This window comes from Sphaerodactylus townsendi, linkage group LG07, assembly GCF_021028975.2.
Source record: "Sphaerodactylus townsendi isolate TG3544 linkage group LG07, MPM_Stown_v2.3, whole genome shotgun sequence".
NCBI lineage: Eukaryota > Metazoa > Chordata > Lepidosauria > Squamata > Sphaerodactylidae > Sphaerodactylus > Sphaerodactylus townsendi.
In genome coordinates this window covers 19467214-19485449 of record NC_059431.1, presented here as the reverse complement: position 1 = coordinate 19485449, position 18236 = coordinate 19467214, and the positions used below count along the sequence as shown (strand labels likewise).

General features: G+C 44.7%; 1 protein-coding gene and 1 long non-coding RNA gene across 8 annotated transcripts in view; one reads left to right on the top strand and one right to left on the bottom strand.

The window, feature by feature from the left end:
- PDZD2 (PDZ domain containing 2) overlaps positions 1-18236 on the top strand; it is a 309977-nt gene that overhangs the window by 264388 nt on the left and 27353 nt on the right. For 5 of the 6 annotated variants that reach the window (XM_048503183.1, XM_048503180.1, XM_048503181.1 and 2 more), the window contains 8 exons: positions 2033-2246; positions 3177-3294; positions 6065-6197; positions 8885-8966; positions 10396-10499; positions 11269-11440; positions 13475-14253; positions 17003-17147. In XM_048503183.1, the coding sequence (XP_048359140.1) occupies positions 2033-2246; positions 3177-3294; positions 6065-6197; positions 8885-8966; positions 10396-10499; positions 11269-11440; positions 13475-14253; positions 17003-17147 (1747 nt within the window). The remainder of the gene's footprint in view (positions 1-2032; positions 2247-3176; positions 3295-6064; positions 6198-8884; positions 8967-10395; positions 10500-11268; positions 11441-13474; positions 14254-17002; positions 17148-18236) is intronic. The other variant, XM_048503184.1, reaches the window with a different exon arrangement.
- The window catches only part of LOC125436304, a 62293-nt gene continuing 54161 nt past the window's right edge, over positions 10105-18236 (bottom strand). For both annotated transcript variants that reach the window (XR_007245043.1, XR_007245044.1), the window contains exons 2-3: positions 13523-13965; positions 10105-10567 (exon numbers count right to left, since the gene is read on the bottom strand). This is a non-coding gene — a long non-coding RNA (uncharacterized LOC125436304). The remainder of the gene's footprint in view (positions 10568-13522; positions 13966-18236) is intronic.

The following is an 18236-nucleotide window of genomic DNA, read 5'->3' as shown; positions in this document are numbered from 1 at the left end:
GCATGGGCGGCTGTATCTTTACAAACTGTATGTCCCTTGGTGAAACCAAACAAATCAATTTTGTATTTCAGGACTATCATGCTATGTTTTAAATTTGTGTCAAATTGGACGTAGTATTCCATTTTAATGATGGTCAAGACTGAGTTCATAAAGGTTTGCCATGGGAAATTCTCCTTCCTCAGCTGCAACGGCTCTCCATTGATCCCAACCAAGCCAATGCAGATTCAAGAAGGCGTGTGCATGACGTTGTTACTTATGTCTATTGATTGATCTGTTGATTGTTACTTATGTCTATTGATTGATCAGGCACCTGGTAATAGTGAGGCAATCAATTTGCAATAGGATCAATTCTAAGTTTCTTCGAACATGGTTATTTTTCCCACAAGGTAAAAGAATTTGTGGGTTAGGCCACCAGTGGCAACACAAAGACCTTGCACTAAATAAAGGCTCACTTCACATCAGTCACAACACCCAGGAACAGTGCATTATGATCGTATATTCATATTTATGAAACTCAAACAATATGCACCACTGTGCTTTCAATGGCAAAAATAATTCAGTGACGGAACACAATTTCAAATGTGCACTCTGTGCTATACAACAACATACAATGGAGTTTTGTTATTATCACTCCACTGAGTTTAACAACTGTGAATAAACAATCATAACGCACTGTTCCTGGATGTTGTGCTTGATATATTACAGGTAAGCCTTTATTTAGTGCAAATTCTTTGCAGTGATTTTGGCAACTGTGTCAAAAGCAGTGTGTTTTCTATAGGTTGCCTTTTTCATGGCTGAAACTCAGTTTTACGACTGGGTTGTGCATTTACATATGCAAGCAGTGGTCCTCCCCTGTCCCAGAACAACATCAATTCACCCTCACGTCAGTACTGTTTGGATGTTGCTTTAAGGCCACTGGGTTGGTTTCCTGCCCACTAGAAGTGCACCTGTGCTCACAAAATGGAGCTCCCCGGCTGGCTGCTTCCTATGCTCTACTGCCGCAAATCTTACACCTGGTCAGTAGAACCTTGGCAGTAGGGTATCTGTAGTTGAAGAGCGGGATCAGAGGAAATCTCATGTGAGTGGAATTGCACGGGCTGGGGCTTGGATTTTACAGATCTCTTCTGCTAAGCCTGCCGTAGAATCATAGAGTTGGAAGAAACCCATCAAGCCATCAAGTCCAACCCCCTGCAATGCAGGAACACACAATCAAAGCACTCCTGACAGGTGGCCATCCAGCCTCTCTTTAAAAACCACCAAAGAAAGAGACTCCACCACACTCTGAGGTAGTGCTACTGTCGAACAGTCTGTACTGTCAGGAGGTTTTTCCTGATGTTTAGGTGGAATCTGTTTTCCTTCACCTTGAGCCCATTATTCCTGTTCCTAGTCTCTTGAGCAGCAGAAAGCAAGCTTGCTCCCTCACCAACATGACATCCCTTCAGATATCTAAATATGGCTATCATGTCACCTCTTAACCTTCTCTTTGCTAAACTAAACATCCCCAGCTCCCTAAGTCTCTCCTTGTAGGACATGGATTCCAGACCTTTTACCATTTTGGTTGCCCTCCTCTGGAACCATTCCAGCTTGTCAATATCCTTCTTGAATTGCGATGCCCAGAACTGTACACAATATTCCAATTGAGAAAGACTTCTTACGACTTCTTCCAATGGAGAATGTTCTTTCCTGATGGAGAAAGGCTTTGTCCGGTAGATAAAAGTCTGTTGTCCTTAAAAGAAATCTTTCTCAGTTGACTCAGTGGAAGATCCTGGGTTTTGTATGTAGAAGATCCCAGATTCAATTCCTGGCATCTCCAGTTGAAAGAACTAAGCAGCGGGCAATGTTAGAGACCTCTTCCAGAGATACTGGAGAGTGGCTGCCAATCTGAGGAGACAATACTGACCTTGATAGAACAAGAGTTTGATACATTATAGGGCAGCTTTGTGGGAAAGGAGTTGTAGGATCGAATCTATAGGATCAAACTCATAGTGTTTGAGGATGATAATGGTGATGAATTACATCATTGCTCTTCTAGCAACTCAAGAAAGGCGTGGTAACCCTCACAGTCCGGACTAGGCTTCGTAGCCCCAGCCTCACCCCGTGTTCTACATTGCTGAGCCATTCCAGTTCTCCCAGTTCCAATGGCGGAGTTCCTTTACCCAGCTCTGAAGATGTCGATGTTTCTTCCTCCAGTCGCAAGAGTCCAGGCCCAAAGGACAGGATTGTAATGGAAGTGACCCTCAATAAAGGTTTGATGACTACTTCCTTCTCATTTCCTTCCTTCTTGCTATGGGAACCATTTCTCAAATGGTCATGTTGGGTCAAAAAACTCATAAGTTTTAGGTAGGGGGAACTAGGGAAAGGCAAAGTTGCTGAGTCTGTAGTACCATACAGAATTGGTATTGGTGCTACAATGTTTACTCTAAAGGAAGACCACCCTGAATGTTATATGCTAAAGTTTTTTTTAAGCATTAGACATGACTGTAACATGTATGTGAATTGAAGACATTTCTTTCTTTGGCCCCTTCCACACGTGCAGAATATTGCATTTTCAGTACACTTTGCAGCTGTGCGGAATAGCGAAATCCACTTTCAAACAATTGTGAAAGTGGATTGAAAGTGCATTATTCTGCATGTGCAGAAGAGGTCTCTCTCTCTCTCCCTCGCTCCCTCCCTCCCTTGGAAAAACCTGAATCTTACAGTTGAGTTAATATTATATATGTAGTTATGTCTCCAATTATGGTCCGAGCAGATTTTATTCCTGTTTTTGGGTAAGACTGGAAATCTCTATCAGAATTCCCAACATAGAAGGAAAAGGTAAACTTGGATACAAAACAAGAAAATATCTTTCTAACTGGCTAGGTCCAATAGCTACCTTCTGCTTGGCTATCACATGGCTAATAAGCTACTACAGGGCATGTGCAGAGAGTAACAAAGGGTATATACCTATTGCCTACGTGCAGACCTGCATGTAGACCTGCTTGACCAATGGGAGTCAATTACCTGGTCACTGACTTCTGACCTTGCTAACTAATTAGTATGCATAACATTAACTCCTTTGTTCCTGGATTGTGTGACTGGCACTTGCCAAATACCAACAGTTACATTTGCATCTCTTGCAGTGATTGTCACTAGCGAGTTAAACAGCTCTTTTTCTTTTGCCCTCTGTTTTATCACAGAGCCAGGTGTCGGGCTGGGTATTGGTGCCTGCTGTCTTACGCTGGAGAATAGCCTGCCAGGTATATACATCCACAGCTTGGCCCCGGGATCTGTGGCTAAGATGGATGGAAGATTAAGGTTAGTTCTGAATTTTACTGCACAAAAATTACACTGGTATCAGCGTTATGCACGTGTCTAGCTAATGTCTAACTAATCATTCCAACTAATCCATTTTAAACAATCTATCCAGTAGTGGGATTCAAATAATTTAACCGGTTCTGGTGGTGGGATTCAAACAACAGCTGGTTGTTTACAAGCACCATTTTAATAACCGGTCCTGCCGAAGTGGTGCGAACCTGCTGAATCCCACCACTGCATCTATTCCCTTTTGAAGCTCTCTAAATCTCTCTTTGCCTGTGGCCATCACTACATCCCCTGGCAGCGAATTCCACATTTTATTCATTTGCTGCATTAAGAGGTATTTCCTCCTGAACTAGAAATGATACAGAACTTTATAGCTTTCATTTTCACATCCACCTCCTGTTGGATGTCATTCATCTTCTGAAATATTTGGGCCATAATTTTGTGCACAGGCTATTTACATCCCCATGGATTGCGATGTTGATGAGAGTCACATTTAAGTTGGCTGTCCCAGAAAACTCTCAATCTTTTGATTTTTTTTAAAAAAGAACTATAACTATTTTTAGTTCTTATAGTCTGTTGTGGAGCAGCAGTGGCGTAGCGGTTAAGAGCAGGTGCACTCTAATCTGGAGAACCAGGTTTGATTCCCTGCTCTGCCCCTTGAGCTGTGGAGGCTAATCTGGGGAACTAGATTAGCCTGTGCACCCCAACACATACCACCTGGGTGACCTTAAGCTTGTCACAGCTCTTTGGAGCTCTCTCAGCCCCACCTACCTCACAGGGTGTTTGTTGTGGGAGGGGGGGAGGGAAAGGAGTTTGTAAGCCCCTTTGAGTCTCCTTACAGGAGAGAAAGGGGGGATATAAATCCAAACTCTTCTTATAAATATTTTTGTTAAAGTCTAAAACTTTGATCCTGGGCTTGAACATTTCCAGATGTCTGTGTATATCAGAACTGTAGCGGGTGAAGTAACAGAAATTAATATTTTGCCAGCTCTTTCCTTAAGGTGTATTGATCCTGTGGGCATTTTAGCTCTTAGTGTGAAGAAGGAAAGAGCCCAACATTCTTGGATAAAACAGCCTACTGTTGAAAAGGCAGATGTTAAACCATGCATGGTGTGATAAGGAGCTGTCCATCTGTCTGCAACTGAGTATTTTTGCTCTCAAAACATTTACTTGTAGCTGGAACCAAGGCTGTGACTCATAGCCAGAAGGCAGAGTTATGTTATTGGAAATTCAGGGAAAGAAAAAAGTCACCGGTGGAGAGAGACAGTATGCATTTGGGCTACTGCATTAACAAGTTGGAGAGTGCCTCTTCTCCCAGTTCCGGTTTTCTTTTCTTTTTTTAAGCATAAGCATTTTATTGTCATTGTGCATGCACAACGAAATTTACAACAGCATTCCTCGATGCACACAATTTCAGACTCATATCCCATCCTCATTTTCCCCTTCCTCCACCCATTCCTACACAGCCCCAAACACATCAACACAAAGCCACAGAGTTCAGCATAGCCACAGCTCTAGAGTAGAAGCTGTCTCTAAGCCTCTTTGTCCTAGTTTTTATAGACCTGTATCATCTGCCAGATAGTAACAGTTCAAAAAGAGAGTGTGCTGGATGAGATAGGTCTCTCAGAATATTTTGGGCTTTCTTTAGGCTTCGGGAATTATAGAGTTCTTCCAAGGAGGGAAGAGGGCAGCCGATAATCCTCTGTGCAGTAGTGATCACCCTTTGGAGCGCCTTCCTATCTGCCGTTGTGCAACTGGAGAACCATACACAGATGCAGTAGGTTAAGACACTCTCTATAGCACAGCGGTAAAAGGACACCAGGAGTTTTCCAATTGGAAATGCCTGTGTCCTGCTTTTAGTTGCAGTAAAGAACAAAAGAAGAGTGTGCTTATTGCAATCTGCCTTTTTTTTTTAAATTACCAAGACTGCCAACAGCTGGAAAGAGGGGCAGTTCTGGTCAGGGGAACGGGCATGTGGTACAAGAGAGCTAATCTACCTTCTCCGTTTCTATGACTTTTAGGGGAGGGGATGTGGCTCAGTCATAAATCATCAGATTGACATGCAAAGGTCCCAGGTTCAATCCCTGGCATCTCCAGTTAAGGAGCAGGTGATTTAAGCTGATGTGAAAGACCTCAATCTTAGACTCTGGACAGCTGCTGCCAGTCTGAGGCTCCTTCCGCACATGCAGAATAATTCACTTTCAATCCACTTTCGATGCGTTTACAACTGGATTTCACTGTGCAGAGTAGCAAAATCCACTTGCAAACAATTGTGAAGGTGGATTGAAAGTGCATTATTCTGCATGTGCGGAAGGGGTCTGAGTACACAGTACTGATTGTGGTGGACCAAGAGTTTGGTTCCGTATAAAGCGGCTTCATGTGTGGTCCATTTTGGGGGGGTTCCCATTAACTACTTTTTAAGGCCAAAAGATGAATCTGAAATGAGTCTCAGGTTTCATGTATATTGTCTTCATACACATATACTTGACTGACTGACTGACTGACTTCATACACATCCCCTTGCTAAAGTCCTGTAGAGGTGGGCCAATCACATGGGTCTCTTCCAACCATTGTGCCCTCTGGAGAGCTGCAACTATATGCAGTTGACAACACTGTGTTACATGGGGCCACATCGCTCTGGCTTAAAACAAATCCACAGTTCCTGCATTCACACTTGGCATGTATTTCCATCCTGTAAAAATCATAATGCTATTAGTGTAAGTTCCAGTAGGCACATTTAGCTGGATGCGTTTGTTTTTTTCAGCCGCGGTGATCAGATCCTGGAAGCTGATTCGGTCAGCCTGAGACATGCAGCTCTGAGCGAAGCTTACGCCATTTTGAGTGAATGTGGCCCAGGCCCAGTCAGCCTTATCGTTAGCCGCCATCCGAACCCAAAGGTAAGGAGAATAACGTATTAAACATACTTCATGAGTCAACACTGACTACAATCTGCTTTCCTGGACTGTTGAAAGTGGTACAGGCACTTATGCTGGCTTCTCTTCTGATCATGTAAAGTGGCAGATATAAAAATGGTATGTTGCAATGGGATGCTTGGGTTCCTCACAGGGTGTCACCAAGCTTAAATCCTAAAAATTCTGGTTCAGTGGATTGCTGGTGAACAGGTTGCTTAGGTGGTCCCATCAAACTTGCTTTTGGTCCATGGCTTTCAACCTCTGTCTCACTACTAGAACTAAATTCCCTATTTGGTGGAGCATAAAGTCCTATGTGGTGGAACGGTCCTGCTCTGACTGTCAGGCCATATTTCACCATGTGCTCCAAGTTCTTCCCAAGTCCTGGAGGGGCTTTCTCTCTGTGTCCAACAGCTGCCATCGCCTTTGTAGGAATTTCCCAGTGAGAGGACCAGGACTCCCAACTTCCCTTCTAAGTTCTGAGGCTTCGCCTCTGTATTTCCTGCTATCCAGCATTTGGTTACCATGGGGACAGCTTAATGCCTTGTGGACCACTGGAGGCGTAGCCACTTGCCAACTGACTGAGCTTCCCCATCCTCCTGACACTCCTTTTAAAATAGTGTGTCTAAAACAGTGGATGTCACTGTGGTAAGATGTTATAAAGTATTTATTAAAAGATGTTCAGAAGCATGCTCAGTGCAGCACCAGACTGAGTAAGGGATTCAAAAGAAAAGGGTAAAACACAATTCCTCTGTACTTCCCTCTATACATGCTGTAGTAGTACTAGTAGTAGTAGTAGAATTGGTTTTTATACTCAACTTTTCTCTACCTTTTAAGGACGCTCAGAGTGGCTTACAATTGCTTTCCCTTTCTACAAGAGACACCTTGTGAGGTAGATGGGACTGGGAGAGTTCTGAGAGAACTGTGATTAGCAGAAGGTCACCCACAGGGCTGCATGTAGAGGAGCGGGGAAACAAACCCAGTTCTCCAGATTTCAGTCTGCCACTAATGTGGAGGAGTGGGGAATAAAACCTGGTTCTCCATATTAGAGAATGCCACTCTTAACCACTACACCATGCTGGTTCTCAGATGTTGAATGTAAGGCAGCTCCTTAGCTTAATATGTTGCAGATGCTCTACAGAGTTTCCATTGCCTTGACCAGCACGTGGCAATAGCTGCCTCCTCAGTTAAGAGTTCTGTCTGCCTCGATGGAATCAGCTCCAAAGGGTGCCCTCCTCCTTGCTTCCAGGAGATTTATCATCTCTCTTTCTCCTCCCACTGGTCAGGTCAAAGTAGCTTTTCCTGAAGTCTCCAGAAGATTTTTCCTGAAGACTTTCTAGCACTTAATTCCTCCACAACTCTGTTTCCTACTAGATGTCACCTGTCCAGCTGGAGCTGGAAAAAGCAAGACCACACCATTAACTCTCACTAGACCTGTTGGCTTTTCTAGAAGGGTGACTGGGGTGAGGCGGGAAGGCAACTGAATTGCCTTCTTCCCTACCTCTTCTGAGCCAGAGAGACTATGAACATCTTCTGCTGGTGGATTATGGGATCCAACCAGTGGTGGGATTCAACAACACCGTTTCAACAACCGGTTCTGCCGAAGTGGTGTGAACCTGCTGAACCCCACCCCTGGATCCAACTCTGTACTTTTTGTTATATTTATATGGAGTTTTGGATGTTTTTATCTTTCCTTTTTCCTTTTACATTTTTAAAGAAACATTATTAACAGGAAAAATAAAAAGGATCGCACATTGCAGACTTTAAAAAAACTGTAAAAGGAAAAAATGTTAACTTTGTATCATCATAAACATGATCTTATTTGCTTTGTATAGCAATCCTTTTATAGCAATGTAACATATTTTATAGCAATGTAACATATTCATATATAAAATAAAAAGCATCCCTGAAATATCCATATTGTTTTGCTGTTCATCCACATTCCATCGCACAGAATGTTTTTGTTACCAAATTACCTGATATTCAGCGCATATGTGTACTTCCAAAGCCAGTACCACAAATGATATTTTTCTTTTTTCATTATTCTAAGTGAATGCAACACTGAAACTTCATATAAACCACTAAGTTTGCTTTGGGGTTTGTTCAGATCCTCTCTGTTGAAGGAATTTCAGACTTCTGACCTGTCGTTGTGGTGAAATTTAATTCTCGAGAACTGCACTGGATTTATATTGGCACCATAAAGCATATACATTTCAGTTCCTTTGCAATTTCTCCATTGAAATGTAAATACTGGTAACATTTCTTTGGGAAAATTTTTCCTGAGATAGTGTGGCTTTTTTTAAAAAAAATCCATCAACAAAGATCACAGAATATTTTATTTTTTTTAAAAAAACCATGAATTTGATTAACGTCTTCATCAAGGTATACAACATAAATGATACACAAAGACAAATTTAAAACTGAACTTAACTAATAAACCTTTTAAGGGTTTCTTTTTATCAACAAATGGTATCTATTGAAAGTACATTACTCTGCATGTGCAGAAGGGACCTGAAAACCCTACAAGACCGATAAACCTTCCAGGGACCATATTTTCTGTTACTGATTGATTGATTGATTGATTGATTAGATTTGTATACCGCCCCATCCCCGAGGGGCTCTGGGCGGTGTTATACAGCAGAACACTCAGTATCCATTTTTCAATTTAATGCTAGGTTTCCGAACAGGAGATGGATGAAGCAATTGCACGTACCACTCAGCGAGAAAGCAAAGACGTCCCATCCCCTCAAGTCACAGGTACTAGCACGTGTGCTGGTAGCATTGCATCACATCCACGGCATGGTTGCACCCTGGTGGTTTTGTATTCTGTGCATTCCATGCAAAGGAATTGCACATTTTGTTCCAAACATGAATGAGAGAAATTAGGTAGGTTTGCTGGTTCCTTGGGACCCTTGGCCTGACCTGGATAGCCCAGGCTAGCCTGAACTGCTCAGACCTTAGAAGATAAGCAGAGTCAGCCCTGACTAGTTTTTGGATGGGAGACCATCAAGGAATATCAGGGGCACTAAGAGGTCAGTAATGGCAACCCACTTCTGAACATCTCTTGCTGTAAAAACCCTACAGGTGTGTCCTACGTTGGCTGGGACTTGACAGGAAAAAAAAGGAACCTCATGCAGTATCTTACCAGTCACTGTCTCAAGATAACAGCTCAACAAAATGGGCCATTAGACCATCATCTCTTCTTTGTATCTGCATAGTTGGGTTCACGTCAAACCTTTCATAGGGTTGTGGGAAGTCGTTTCATGTGTATGCTGCAAATATGACAGTATTAGAAAATATCCAGACACTTCAGTGATTTTCAAGCAGGACTCCTTGTTTATTGTTTATTTACATCATGGATGTCCCATCTTTCTTCCAAAGAGGAACCCAAACCAGCTAACATCGTTCTTTTCTCCCCCATTTTATTCTCACAACAGTCCTGTGAGTTAGGCTTCCGTGGTACAGTGGGGATTCAACACTGGGCCTCTCAACTGTGGGCTGACCCTTATGGCTCGTGAGAGAATGCACATGGAGGAGAAAATGCACAAATGCAACGACTGTGTGAAAAGCTTCAGCCAGAAAGTGCATTTTGCTAGACGGGAGAGAAGCCACCATGTAGTTTTGGCTTTGAATCGAGAGATGGTCTTTCTGTTGGTGACACTCTGAGAGCCAGCGTGGTGTAGTGGTTAAGAGCAGGTGGATTCTAATCTGGAGAACTGGGTTTGATTCCCCACTCCTCCATTTGAGTGGCAGAAAGCTTACCTGGTGAACCAGATGTGTTTCCACACTCCTACATTCCTGCTGGGTGACCCTGGGCTAGTCACAGTTCTTTGAAACTCTCTCAGCCCCACCTACCTCACAAGGTGTCTGGTGTGGGGGGGAGGAAGGGAAAGGAGCTTGTAAGCCACCTTGAGTCTCCTTACAGGAGAGAAAGGTTGGATATAAATCCAAACTCCTCCTCCTCCTCCTCCCAGGTCTTAGTATAATCTTCCAGTCACTACATCACAAATCTCCACTTTACCATTCAGCTCATTCTCAATCTGTCACATCCTCATGGTTTCTACTTACATGATAGTTGTGATGGTAAAATAGAGTGGGGAAACCATCTATGATGCCTAAGCTCTTGAGAGGAGGGCGGGGGAGAAGGAATAAAAAAGATATCAATGCGGTCCATTCCGTTTCACAGGTAACCTGCCCAAGAGTCCATCCCCAAGCGTGAAGTCGAAGCAGAGTGATGCCTCCTCGCCTCTGAGCTGGACGATGAAGCGTTTCTTGGAGCCAGTGAGTCGGGTTGGTAAAAGTCCTAAAATTCAGCTGAGTGGTCTTGTTTCGAAGGCAGCGTTTAATAACTTTTTGACCTAGAGCCAGAGAAAGAGCTAATATGGGATGGATTGACTCAATAAAGGAAGCCAAGGCCTTCAGTTTGCAAGACCTGATAAGACATTTTGGAGAGCACTAATTCATAGAGTCACTAGTAGTCAAAAGCAACTTGATGGCACATAACCAGTGGTGGGATTCAGCCGGTTCGCACCACTTCGGCAGAACTGGTTGTCAAAATGGTGCTTGTAAACAACCAGTTGTTAAATTATTTGAGTCCCACCATTGCACATAACACATATACAGAATGTAAGAAAGCAGAAAATTTGGGAGCATTTCCAAGGGAACAGCCTACTTAGAGGCATTGTCACTGGCTTTGGACTAGTTTTGGCTTGCTGGTTTTCCTGCTTTCCTGGTTTTGGGTTACTGGTTTTCCTGCTTTCCTGAATTTTGCCTAAAACGAAACTCTGGGAGCTATGTAGGAGATCTCTGCATGGGAGAAGCATCTGAAATGCTTCCAGGAGAAAGAAAAGAACTGGATCGCTGCGGAATATTTCTAGATGGAGTTCTATATCTTCCACTTGCAGCACCCAAAGTAAAAATAACACAGTAGGACAGAGAGTGACCTTCTGTATGGGGTTGTTCATTGACAACAGGGATTCAGTTTGGGGGACCTGCTAATTCTTTACTGTGGAATCATCCTCAAAGTCTTTGGCACTGTCTTTTTCATTCTTCCTTTCAGCAGGGGTCCGTCAATTCTGAAACGGAGCTATCTCAGTACTTCCTGCAGGATGGCGCAAGCCAGTTGTCGCTTTCTGAGACCACAGTCACGGGCTCCAGTGACGAAGAGCAACTTCGTCCCAAGAGTGGGAGCAGCTCTCTGGACGAGAGTTTCCTGTCTCCTGGCATTCCAAGTACGCAATTGTCAATGAGGTGTAGCCTTTGGGACCGGGCACCACCATTATTGCACTATTGTTGCACTGTATACGTCAGTGGTGGCAAACCTATGGCAGGCGTGCCAGAGGTGGCACTCAGAGCCCTCTTTGTGGGCATGCATTGCCATCACCCCAGTTTGGGCACTCGACAAAGGGGTGAGGGGTGCATGATGCACTGGGCGTTCTGCGGGGGCGTGGCAAGGGCGTTCTGGGGTTGTGGTGGTGGTGTTTCGGGGCGTTCTGGGGGCATTCCAGGGCAGGCGGGGGCGGACAGGGGCATGGCAGGGGCGGGGGCCCACGCATGCCCCAGGTGCAGTTTCCCCTTGCTCTGCCCCTGGCACTCAGTCTCTAAAAGGTTCGCCATCACTGGTATATGTAATGCTGCTACGTTTTTATAGAGTTCTTAGTATGATTTTAAATTATTGATTGTGTATCACTGTTGATCTATAGTTTGATGTACACCGCCCAGAGCCCTTCGGGGGTGGGTGGTTCCTAAATCTAATATATAAATAAATTAAAATAGCATCCCAGACTATGAGAGGGGTGGTCTCCATGGGGTTTTGGGATACCTGGAAAGGAAGGAAGTGCAAAGTTCTGGGAACAGAAGGGACCTTGAGGCAGATCAAGGATTTGATCTCACAGTTGTGTGAGCAGAAGGGAAAATATACTTAGCACCAGAGGTGGGATCCAGCAGGTTCTCACAGGTTCCTGAGAGTAGGTTACTAATTATTTGTGTGTTCTGAGAGGGGGTTACTAATTGGTGATTTTGCCACGTGATTTTTGCCTTAGTTACACCCCCTCCTCTCAGCAGTAGCACGCAGAACTTGAAGCAGTCTAGCAGGAGGTGCATCGGCATGCGTGGCAGCCTGCGCCTGCGTGCATTCGTTTCCCGCCCAAGGACCGGCGCAGGAGCTGTGTCCTTGCCACAACCCCGCCCAGGAATGCCCCGCCCCCGGAATGCCCGGCCATGCCCCCGTCGTGCCCTGCCCAGCCCCATTGGCGCTACGCCACAGTTTGAATCCCACCACCATGGGAACCTGTTACTAAAATTTTTGGATCCCACCACTGCTTTAGCACAGTTCTTCATGAGCAAGCAGCTGTGCATCGGGTGCAGCACCACATAGCGCTTAACTATAATAACATAATAACTGTAATAACAATAATAACAAAATAACTGTGGGCATGCAGAGCCACAGAATGTATAACAGGTGGATCCAATTGATTTCATTTAATTTGGTGTTGAAGTGTCTGTAAAGTGCCGCCAAGTCGCAGCTGATTTTTGGCAACCCCGTAAAGGTTTTCACAGCAAGAGACTAACAGAGTCGGTTTCCTGTGGCTTTTCCCTGCGTAGCAACCCTGGTTTTCCTTGGTGGTCTCCCTTCCAAGTCCTAGATTGGGCCAGCCCTGCTTAGCTTTTGAGATCTGGTACGATCAGCCTAGCCGGGCCATCCACGTCAGGGGGCCGTGTGTCTTGCACAGGTGGCAAAGATGATGGGGATGCAGTCGCTTTCATTTAGCGCCAACAGACAGTGAAGAATATTTTAACACTTCCATAGGCGCGAACAGTGTTATGCATACGGAAGTGTTCCATGGTATGTCCCTAAGGTGCACTAAGGGTGACGCTTTTAGCTTTTGACATGGAAAGGGGACAGATTTTTCAAAGTCTTTTTGTCATGCTGGAACTTCTAAGCATGCAAAGAGGATTCCTTATGCAACCAGAGTTACTGTCAGCATAGAACTCCCACACCTCATTTGCCCCAAAGAGGGGAGAGTGATTTTTGTGATTTTCCACCATGTATTCCTGGGGTCTCCTATCTTGCAGGAGCAGAATTTCAGGGGACACTTTGGACTATAAGGTCTGGTTAGAAATACGTTCCATCAGCAGAGACCCCAGCCAGGATTTGGGGGAAGGGTGTTTAAGCAGAGTCTAGATCCTCTCTATTTGTATACATATATTGCCTCATTTTTACATTATGTTGTATATGAAAATAAATAATATATATTCTTTCTTAGCTACAAAAGAATTGGCCCTGTGTGATTCGCCCAGTAGTGGAAACTCACCTGGTCCTGTGAACAAGCACAGGGAAGCAGTTCGGCACGTGAGTTTCAGCGATAGCCCCAAAGGTAGCCGAACCGCGTTCCAGAGGCAGAGGAGAATTGCTTTCTATGATGGCGATGCCAGCGATGAAGACGACTTTGCCAAGCAAGATGGTGGTCAGTTCCAGAGAGGACCAAGACCCAAAGGCCAAAAGAAGGCACAGAGCAACTGTGAGGTCATTATTGCAGCTTGTCCAACAGAAGGCATTGCTGCAAACCAGGAGAAAGACTTTGCAGCGGATATCCACAATGCGTCAACCGTAGGCATCTTCAGGGATTCAGCTGAGAGTGCCAAGGAGTCCCCTCTCCTTCCAGTCAAATCTCTGGATTCCTCACATATGCCGGAGCATCACCTCAGCTTGAAGGACTTCCGAGAAACGCAGCTGGAATCTAAGAGATCCCCTAAACTGGAACACAAAGCAGTCACTAGAGTTAAAAGCCTGATGAGCATTGAATACCACGGGGTCCCGCGGCCGAGAAACGAAGAACACGGCACTGGCAATAAACTCATTGGGAGGACATTTCCAAATATCCACAAGAGTGAAGCACAGGAGAGTCCTCTTGGGCGGAGCCATATAGAAGTGATTACCCTGACTCGGAATGAAAATGAATCCTTTGGCCTGGATCTGGAAATCCACGCTATTCCCTTACTGGTTGTGATAACTGGGTTGCGCCCCGGTGGAGCAGCCGAAAGGGTAATGTTCTGAATACTTAACTCAAAAGGTTACCATCTGTGTATTTCTTTTCCCTGGTGGGCTATTAAAACTGAACAAAATGGAGATTCTGCAAGCGAATTTAAAGAGTTATCTCATGGGCAGGTCTAAATCCGTGAGCGCTGTTTTTGTGTTCCCCCGATGCTATTAACAAGACATTTTAGCGGCATATACCTCTCCTGGCTTTAAAGAGTCGATTGAAAAAACCCACTGATCTGAAATACCCTTTCTCCCCCCACCCCTTTCATAAGGACTCCGGTGAATATTTCTGCTCTGCCACTTTAGCAGAAAGAGCGATCATATCCCTGTAGCATGCAAGTCGTTTAGAAGCGGGAAAGTATTAAATTTTCAAAGACATGTAACGTCTTGAAAGGGAAGAACAACTGGATAGCCATTTAAGTTTTAAAAATTTAACATTATTAATTATTCATCTATTTTTTTAAACTCTAAATGCGATTTTCAAATTAAGGCCTTCTTTCAGTGAAGCCTATCGAAATTCATTAGTGTAAGATAGTGAGATAACTAGAGCTAGCACAAAGGGATTTAAAAAGTGATACAGCGGCATGTATATCAATGCTATTAGTTATGAAAGCTATGGAATGGAATTTCCATGCTCAGATGTCGTTTCCCCTCCGATTGTCAGCTAAACGATGGAGGGAAAGGCCTTCTAGTTGATTTGTGGTTGGGAGCATCTCAGAGTCTTCTTACTGACTATGCTTGAATACAGAATTTTGGACACAATTCATTTTTTAGGGAGAATTTTTATTTATTTTACACATCTAAATAGCACATACATAGAAAGATAAAGAAAAAGATCCCAATCTAGTCCCCCTTCCCCTATAATAATAATACTAAATGAAAAGAAAAAAACACACATACACAAACGTATATATGGCAACTTCATCTACCTCACTAAGGATCCAAGCATAAATTTAACTCTGTGCTTATAATTAATATCTACCTTTTAAAAACTTTTAGTCCTTCTTATAAAGTTGTCTTGATTGATTGATTCATGATAGTTCAGTGGTAGAACATAAATGGGTCAGGATATCTAACAAAGGGAGTTTTGACTCATGGAAGCTTATATACCCTGAAATATTCTTGTTGTCACTAGACTCGAATCTAGCTCTTGGTTTTCTGCATATCTTTATTGGCAGAGGAGGAAAGAGTCATGAGCAGAAAGCACAGTCTTCTGCTAGTTGCATGAACTTTAGACCCTAAGAAACCAGTGAAGGGACACAGCATTTTTTCATATGTCCTTGCTTGCTTGTCATATGTCCTTGCTTAAGCTGCTTGCCCATATTGATTGGGAGCTACCAAGAAAGATATCTGCATGCCTTCTGAACTCACAAAGAATGACAGATGCATGGGATATAAGGAGCTGCCTTATGCACGCCTGATTTAATAGTCCACTTAGCTGAATGTTATCTTTTCTGATGTGGGAGAAGCAGTGGTGTGCTGGGCCTAAATGGCGCCTGGGGGCATGACCGCCTCCCCACGTACCCCCTCCCCTCCTTGCCTGGCTCCCTGCATCCCCTGTGCCCCCCTTATGGGAACCAGCAGGGAGGCTGGGGGAGGGCAGGGCTTGGGGGGGCAGCTCAGATGGGTTCCACGGCAGCAGGGGGGCTCCTGGCAACCCCCCATGACAAAACAGCATACGCCTGTGGACATGGGATACCCCATTTCCCATTAGCGATATGCCACTGGGCAGAAGCTCTCAACCAACAGTCTTCCCTAGGCCAAGTACCCAAGATCCTCTATCAAGAAATGCTGGGATGTGCTGAACTTTTAGGCTATAGCTTGAAGAAGCCCAAAAGCCCCAGTATGCAACTCTGTACCCCAATTCAGGGTCTTCCACAAGCCCAAGCTCAAGGACTGCCAATTAACCAATGTAATCTAAACCACAGTATTGTCAAAGGGAGGATAAAAGGGGGATGAACGTTTCCTGTTTCAATGTACGCAGTTCACTAAGGGCGCTTTCACGCACACTGAATTATGCACTTTCAATGCACTTTCAGCAAAGTTCAGTAATCATTGGAAAATGGATGTTTCCATTTCACACAGTAAAATCCAGTCACCAAGTACGTTGAAAGTGCGTTGAAGGCAGCTTCTTCAGCGTGCTTGAACGCACCTTAAGTGACCGCACCACAGGACCCCCTTCTGCACATGCCGAATAATGCACTTTCAATCCACTTTCACAATTGCTTGCAAGTGGATTTTGCTATTCTGCACAGTAAGAAAACGGCCGAGAACCACCGCAGCCACCATTGCGGGGCGGGGAATGGCAGCCCGCACCCCCATTCCCTTCTTCTTTGCAGGTGTCCTGGGCCCACGAGACTTCACATGCCCAACTGGGCGTGCGCCGGCGTCCCTCTGCACGTGGCAGGGGTAGTGCGTCATGACGTGCAGGTGTCATGATGTCGTCAAAACGGGTGGGCCTGCTCGGCTATATAAGCCAGAGGGAGCAGGCCGAGCCCTCACTTGAGCTGAGACATTGAACGAATCCGATGCACAGTAAAATCCAGCAGCAAAATGCATTGAAAGTGGATTGAAAGTTCATTATTCTGCATGTCCGGGCCTCAGACTCAGCCCGAGGACTGGATGCCACAGTAGTTCTGTGTTATTTATTGTAGAACTACAAACAAGAATCGCAGCGTTTTATGCTCGTGTCTAGGAAATATGTCACTCTGAAATGGCTCCTGATTTTGTTTAATGCTCACAATTCTAACAGGCATCTATGGGAAGGGTGACTCCTGGAGATAAAATCCTTTCAATCAACAGTATCCCAATCCATGAATTCTCTTATGATGACGTCTGTCAGTATGTACGGTGTCTCCCCACAACTATCATTCTAGAGGTGCAGAAGTCTGTTTCTGGTAAGAGAATTATTCCCACCGCATTTTGTAATTTGGATGTTGAGTCTTATCTGGATACTGAACATATGAAGCTGTGTTTATACTGCATCGGTGGATCATTGGTCCATCAATATCAGTATTGTCTTTTCCAGTGGTTCCCAATCTGGGGTATGTCTACCCCCAGGGGTACACACCAGAGTGTTGGCGGGGGGGAGATACAATTTTAGGGAAATGGGTTGCCAAGGGTTAAGCAAGTAAAAAAAGGTTGGGAACCACCAGTCTACTCTGATTGGCCTATTACCCATCGACACTGGGGTGCACAGTGGGATCAGAAGGGCATAGGTGCAAGAAATCTTGCGTGCTTCCTCTTTGCAGTGCGCTGAGAGAGGAGACCCATCAGGGCAAGATTTCTTGTCCTAACATGCTTCCTCTTGCCCCGTGCATGCTTCTTGCTTTCTGCGGGGAAAGCGGGAGTGCTTCTAGCATGAGTTTTCAGACCGGGGCGAGGGCGAGGAACAGCTGTCAGTGGCTAATTGGCTCTCGAGGTCTCAGGAGAGAAGAAAAGAAGAGGAGATTGGATTTATATCCCACCTTTCTCTGCCATGTGAGGTAGGTGGGGCTGAGAAGGTTCTGAACCAGCAGGGACTAGCCCAAGGTCACCCAGCAGGAATGTAGGAGTGTGGAAACACATCTGGTTCACTGCCTCTGCCACTCATTTGGAGGAGTGTGAATCAAACTCAGTGCTCCAGATTGAATCCACCTGCTCTTAACCACTATACCACACTGGGAAGCTCCATTTTGTGAGCACAGCGGTACATCTAATGTGCAGGAAACCAACCCAGTGGCCTACAAGCAACTTCCAAACAGTACTGATGTGAGGGTGAGTTGATGTTATTCTGGGACAGACTCCTTGAGTCTCCTTACAGGAGAGAAAGGTGGGATATAAATCCAAACTCTTCTTCTCCTCACTAACTTTACCATTCATTGGCTTAGCAATCAATGGGGTGGATCCATTCTGCCAGTAAAAGAGCCTCTTGAATCGGCGCAGGCTTCCTATACTGAAGCAAGGTGTCTCTGTTAGCAGAGCAGATCTGGGAGATCCAGTATAAT